Genomic DNA, 6,965 nt, shown 5'->3' with positions numbered 1-6,965 from the left:
AATGCCTGGAGGTGGCATTTCATAAAGTGCCATTTAATTTTTTTTGTGCTGCGTTATTTTGTTTGTAACAATGTCCCCAATTCATAATCCAGAATCCGTTTTACAATAAATGGTATTAACAGCCGGTAGCCACCCAGATTACCGTCCAGCTCCCTAACTTCATGTGACTTTAGGTAAATAATTTCTCTCCTCTGAGTCGATCTCAGTTCCTCATCTGTAAAGTGCATCGATGCTAAGCAGCATCCAATGCCCCTTTCTGTCAGAACACTGAGATTTGTAGGGGACTTGAAGAAACAAAGCGGAGGATTTTAGGATTTAGGTCTTTGGGTTCCGGTGGGCAGTAATAGTACTGAAGAAACAGTTCTCATGTTTGTGTGTGTAGAGTCTGAAGGGTAAACGATAGGGGCAAGAATTCATTCATTTGGGGAATATAAAAATTAATGAGAGGGAATAAAGGGAAAGGAGAGAAAATGAGTGAAAATATCAGTGAGGGTGACAAAACATGAGAGACACCTAACTCTGGGAAACGAACAAGGGGTAGTGGAAAGGGAGGTGGTTGGAGGATTGGGGTGACTGGGTGATGGGCACTGAGGGGGGCACTTGGCGGGATGAGCACTGGGTGTTATGCTATATGTTGGCAAATCGAACTCCAATTAAAAAAAAAAAAAGAATGCGTGCATGGGAAAAGCAGGACAGTGACTCTTTTTAAAGGATCAGCTCCCGGGGACCTTCCTGGGACCAGCAAAACAGAGGAGCGTTCGGTTGCTAGGCAACCGCTCCTCCCTTGCCCGAGGGGAGGACCCCGGTCAGAGGTGTCTAAGTCACTCCCTCCTAATTTAGCCCACCGTATCGTACGGTGCCTTCGTCTCGAAATTAGTGAAAAACGGATCCCTTAAAGGTACACACGTTTTGCAGCCAAGGTCTGGCAAGCCTCGCAGCTGAGTTCTGCTCCAGCTTGGGTTTTTCTTTTCTTCCTGTTCTAAGGCGCGATGCGGGCACCTCTCCGGCAAGGCCCCCGCCGCGGCGCGTTGCCGGGCAGAGCTGGACGCCTCCTGCCCCTCGACCCCGCCCTCCCCGGCCCCCCCGCCCCGGGTCCGCGCCCCCCCGGCTGCCCCCGGTCCCCCCGCCCCTCGGTCCTCCGCGGGCCGCCGTCGGCCGCCATGGGCTCGGAGATGGAGCCGCTGCTCCTGGCCTGGAGCTATTTTAGGCGCAGGAAGTTCCAGCTCTGCGCAGATCTGTGCACGCAGATGCTGGAGAAGTCCCCTTACGACCAGGTACCGGCCGGGCCGCGTCGGGCCTGTGGGTCCCCGCGAGGGCAGAGGGCACTGTCGGGGAGGGGGAGCCCACAGGCCGCCGGTGGTGGCTCCGGGGAGGCAGGCCCAGGCGAAGCCGCTTCAGGAGCGAGACCCCCAGCCCCCGTGGCCGGCTCGTCCCTGTGGGTGCGTCCCCCTCCCCCACCCCGGGGGGGGACCCTCCAGGGCTGTGCCGGGACCGCCCCCTCCTCAAGCTCCAGCAGCTTCCTTCCCTTTACGGGGTCCTTACAGGAACACTTAAAAAGTCCCGAATTTTAACTTTGGTGCAGAACTTTGATGATTGATGTGTACTTGCATATGGATGGACTCTGGAGCTCGCTGCCTGATGAGCTCTCAGCACGCAGCTCTCATTGTTTTTAGAGCAATCTCGTCATTGCCCTAAAAGCAATGATGTGTAAACACAGATGTGTAACTTCTCACCTCTTGTTGAAATAGCTGCCTTATTTTGGGGTGGGGGTGGGGGTGGTGGTCCAACGTTGGGATCTTTCCACTCCATGTGAAGGTTGTTGTCCAAGAGCTTTGATTGTGGGGTAGGAGTGCAATTTGAGGCAAATAATACAAGGTAGAGAAATCACAGTCCAGGAGGGGAAGAGATACATTTACTATTAGGAGCGAGGGATGGGGGGAAAGCACACCCTCCCCCCAAAGAGGGGATGATGACAATGGTTTTAAGAGAACTTAAACTATTATTGTGCTACAGTAATAAGGTGAAGTGAGATACTAAATGCACATAGAGAATGGTCATATACTCCAGTGGCAGGTAGTTCCTGGAAGAGGCAAAAAGGAGAAGGAGAAATAGGAGCAGAGCTGTGGCAGTTGGTCAGTGTTTCTAGTAAAAGCTGGTTTCCCAGCTTTTTCCTCTAGTGGTGTTCCCTTGGAGATGTTAGGAAAAAAAAAAAAGGGAAATTGAGGGAGTCACAAAAGTGGAGGCATATGTGTGAACACTGTTACTAGGCTCTGCCTTAGTTCCCAGCAAATGGATGGAGGATAACCTGTTGAGGTGAACGTTTTAACTTTCAGATGGATAGAACAATCCTAGAACAGTCCACATTTAATGGGAATACTAAACTAGATTCTTGTGTGTTGGTTCATGTTAGTTAACAGAACTGTGTTTCCATAGAGAAGCTTTTTTTTTTTTAATTTTTTACAGGATTTATTTATTTTTGAGAAAGAAAGAGAGACAGCTTGGGTGTGGGGGGAGGGGTAGAGAGAATCCTCAAGCAGATGCCCTGCTGAGGGGGGGCGCAGATGCTCAGCTGGCTCCCAGGACACTCACCATGACCCCAGCCAAAATCAAGAGTCAGTGGCTTAACCGACTGAGCCACCCAAGTGCCCAGAGAAGCATTTTTCTAAATGTGTTTTTTTTGGCACAGTAATCCCACAGATGCTGCTCAAAAACAAAAACACAAAAACAAACAAACAAAAAGATTCCACAATCAAATATGTCTGGGAACCGTTACAAAATATTGACCCCTTCACATTTGTATAATAGAAGTTTGTTAAAACTCTATGATGTACCAGACATTGTAGGCACAATGGTTTGCAAGTACTTTATATACTGTTTCCATTTTTCCATTGATTTAGGGTAGTTTCCATTCTGTGTTCCACAGAGCAATAGTCCCAAGAGCTGCTCAGTGAAAGGAAGTTTCCTCATTCAATGCATTTGGGAACTGTATATTCCCTACCTAGAGATTCAAGATTTGTAGTAAAGGCTCTGAGTTCTGAAGCAAAGAAATTTAAGTTTGCCTAATTTTGATTAATACTGTAGTTCTGAAACTTATTTGACCACTGATGACTTTTTTCCTAGAGGTCGGTCATGGGTCAGCTATCTTCATTGTTATTATACTAGGGATATGTAGTCTCATGGGGAAACGTTGTTACAGGCAAAGCAGCGCTGTTTTTATTAATGGTTAAGATTCTGTAATCTTAATAACACAATCATAGCACATTCAGTACAGTACTATGCTGTGAATTCAGGTTTAGTTTGTGCTAGGCACTGTGATCGGGATTTTATATTTGTTCAATTAAATGGCCTTTTGTTGAGTGCTTATTCCTTGCCAGGCATAAGTTGTGTCAATTAACGTGTATTTCTATGCTTAGAATAACCTTGCAAAGTAGGTAATAAAAAAAAAAGTAGCTAACATTTATTGGGTATTTACTCTGTCAGGCTTGGTTCAGAGGGTTTTATAAGTCATCTTATTTAATCCTCAGCTATTTTAGGAAGTTGGTACTATCTCCCCCATTTTACAGATTGAGAGCACTGGGGCACAAGGTGAAGTAATTTGTCCAAAGTTACAAAGTTGTAAACCCATTCTCTTTGTTTATACTGTGTGCCTCTCTGGCCCCGATGTAGCCACATTTTTTCCAAACAGTGTGTTTCTCAACTTTTCCCAGTACATTTTCCTACCTACTGTACCTTTCTCAAGATTTTAGCTAAATGGTAAAGAATTTTGACATATTTATGTACTGGGATTGAAGGCTCTGGAAAGTTCTGAAAGAAGGAAACCTACCTAATTTTGATTAAGACAGTATTCTGAAACTTATGTGATCTCTGGTGCCCTTTTTAGGGGCCAATGGACAGATATCTCCCTTATTGTCTTGGAGAGATACCATTTTTTTTTTTTTTTTTTGGAGAGATACCATTTTGGAAAGCGCATGGGCAAAGTAGCCGTGTTTTCATGAGCGGTTAAGATAGGGCTGTAGAGGAGATCTTGCTCCATTTTTTATCTAGGAAGAGTAAAATAAATAGAATAAGGACTTTGTCTCCAACTCCTGAATTAGCAGCTAAATAAGGTAAGGGCTTGGGTTATTTTGTTTGGTTTCTTGTACAGTTCTCATTAGGCCTTATGGGCCCTCTTGACAGATTAAAGACTTGTTACAAAGTATGTTTGGTGGAACTGTGATTTTGATAATGATAATGAAGAAAAAGAGGTTTATATTGGGAAATATTGCTCTTGTCCTTGGTTAACTATTTGACATGGTTAAGATCATTAGGGTAGTAGGTCTTGTTAGGTCCCGGCCTCTTTGTTATAGATTTGAAATAATAGTCTACAATGTGATACATAGTTAATGTCTAATACCATAGACATTTAAAAAAATGTGGTTCTTTGTTAGTATTTTCTTGTTATGAGCAGGGGTTGGTATGTTCAGCTCCTATAAATATCAGAGTAGGCCAGGGAGAATCAGTACCTGATCTAGAAGAAATTCACGATTTTCTTTTCCTTTCTAATCCTTTTGATTTGTTTTGCTGAGTTCGTTTATTTAAGTAGGAACTGTATATTGCCCAAACTATGAGCAGTATTTTGTCAGGAATAGATATTTAACTTGATGTTACCTTAGCAAACTGGGGTTTGATAGCTGGATAGGGCTGCTGAAAAGTTTATAGCGTTCACTTATGTTAGTTATTTTTTGACTCAACCCTTGAACATTGTGCTTTTGTACTATGTGCTCTTATTTTTAAAGTATTTTTATTTTTTAAATTTGACTATGGTTGATACACAATGTTGCATTAGTTTCGAGTGTAGTATGTAGATTCAACTTCTCTGTTCTATCCTATGGTCACCCCAAATGTAGCTACCATCTGTCACCGTATCATGGTATTACAATATCATTGACCATATTCCCTGTGCTTGTACCTGTTATTCCCATGACTTATTCATTTTGTAACTAGAAGCCTGTATCTCACACTCCCTGTCACCCATTTTACCTACTCCCTGCACTCCTTCTCTCTGGCAACCATCATTTTGTTCTCTGTATTTGAGTCTATTTCTACTTTTTGCTTGTTTTGTTTTAAATGAAATCATATGGTATTTGTCTTTTTCTGTCTGACTTATTTCACTTAGCATAACACCTTCTAGGGTCCACCCATGTTATTGCCAATGACAAGCTCTCATTCTTTTTTATGGTTGTGTAATATTCCATTACACACACATATATTATATACCACATCTTCTTTATCCATTTCGGTTGCCTGATAACCTTTGTCCTTCCACCCCCATAGGTTCCTAAACATATATTTACCTTTTCAAATAAATATAATTGCATTATGGACATTCTTAACTCATTTCTTGATTTGAAGGTCAGTTTTTTTGTTTTGTTTTTGTTTCTGTTTTTAGTATTCTCACCACAAAATAGGAATAATTATGTGATGGGGTACAACTATCGCCATAATGGCAATCATATTACAATAAATAAATGTAGCAAGTTAACATGGTGTGCATCTTACTATTTTTTAATCAGTTAAGAAAATTCTTCTTGGATTCCTCCAGGGGAGTGTTTCTGATAGTAGTTATCATGACTGGCATTTTTTATGATGCTCTCATTGTTTCAGTGGAGGAAGTTAAATGATGGAGAGACTACCAATCTATGAAAAGCTAACAGAAATGTGATCAGAGCAGAAGCAGATGGTCCTCAGCTCTGCAGTTAGCTGATTTATATTCACATGCACCTTTAACCTCATGGGCTATTATTTTTTTTGAGGCTTCTACATTTTAGAGTACTTTTCCCCCACAGCTCTTTGAATTACCATTCCTGTGTCACCAAACTGATTTTAGGACAAATGAATGACTTTGAAGCAGCACCTGGACACATGGAAGAGCAAGAAAGTTAAAATATTTTTTCTGTGTGCCAAATGGATTCATTTTTACTTTCCCCCTCCCCCCCCTCCACCCCAAGACATAAATAGCTTTTGTTTTAGATGTTATTTTTCACCCTGGGTTTTTCTTATTTTTGTCCCAGGTGAGGAGAACCTCTCTAAAGTGACTTGTTATTTGTTACTCTTTCTTTAAGCTGGTCCAGGGAGCTTCTCAGAGTACCCATTTTGGCTGACGTAAGTCCACCTCTGAGACTATTTCTTCTATATTTATTTCTCCTTTAAGAGACAGTTTTGGTATACTATCATCAAAACTATTTAAGTTGTGCTTTGTACTTTCCTTTGGGACATCTGGGTCTTATTTAATTTTGATTCTTGCCAAAGTCAGGGTAGTTAGGCTGGTCAGGGAGGTATACTTAGAGTAATGCATTTTTATTTGGACACAAAAGGACTGAAGGGTAGGTTGACTGTAATAACATGGTATTTGGTAATGGGGAAAGGTTCTTGAAGACAGATTGTGAACTGTTTTTCCCAGATGCAGAATATCGAGAAATAAGAGGGCAGGGTCTGTAAGCATGACATTAAGGTTCTGATCTCTTGAGAAGAAAGAAAGAAGGATAACTGGTTAATTTATTGTAGCTTCCCTGTTTGATAAAATACAGTAAGAACAAGAAATTTATAGAGAGGCATTGTCTTTTTTCAAAGTGTTCTTTAAGTCATGATTGAAAAAGTGGTTATGAGTTGTAAGATATAAAAGGGAGAAATGCAAAAACAGTCTTCCTTCCACACAGCAATGTGACCTAGAGGGAATGCTTGCTTTTACAGCTCATGTCCATCATCCTGATTAGTTGCTTAATCTGATTACTCTTCTTGCGTTCCATATGTCAGATGCATGGCTTTAAAACCAGCCCCAATTTTTTAGCTCCATGATAATTAAAAACAGTCCCTAAAACATGCAGGTTTTTCAGGCAGTGAGGTTTTTAAAAATATGTTTTTATTGCAGGGTAGACTTCTGATAGATTTTCAAAGTATTAAAATCAGTGATTCTGGGAGTGGGAGTG

The 6,965-nt window shown here is 41.8% G+C and overlaps 1 protein-coding gene across 1 annotated transcript in view; it reads left to right on the top strand.

Annotated features, from left to right (window-relative positions):
- The first annotated feature begins 1,128 nt into the window (after nucleotides 1-1,128).
- Nucleotides 1,129-6,965, top strand: part of TTC8 (tetratricopeptide repeat domain 8) — a 58,806-nt gene continuing 52,969 nt past the window's right edge. Inside the window, exon 1 of the mRNA XM_055304539.1 lies at nucleotides 1,129-1,274. Within this exon, the coding sequence (XP_055160514.1) occupies nucleotides 1,161-1,274 (114 nt within the window). The 5' untranslated portion in view covers nucleotides 1,129-1,160. The remainder of the gene's footprint in view (nucleotides 1,275-6,965) is intronic.

The sequence above is a fragment of the Nyctereutes procyonoides genome, unplaced genomic scaffold, assembly GCF_905146905.1.
Source record: "Nyctereutes procyonoides isolate TBG_1078 unplaced genomic scaffold, NYPRO_anot_genome, whole genome shotgun sequence".
Taxonomy (NCBI): domain Eukaryota; kingdom Metazoa; phylum Chordata; class Mammalia; order Carnivora; family Canidae; genus Nyctereutes; species Nyctereutes procyonoides.
Note: the sequence above shows the minus strand (reverse complement) of the source record. Positions and strands in the feature narration are given on the sequence as shown.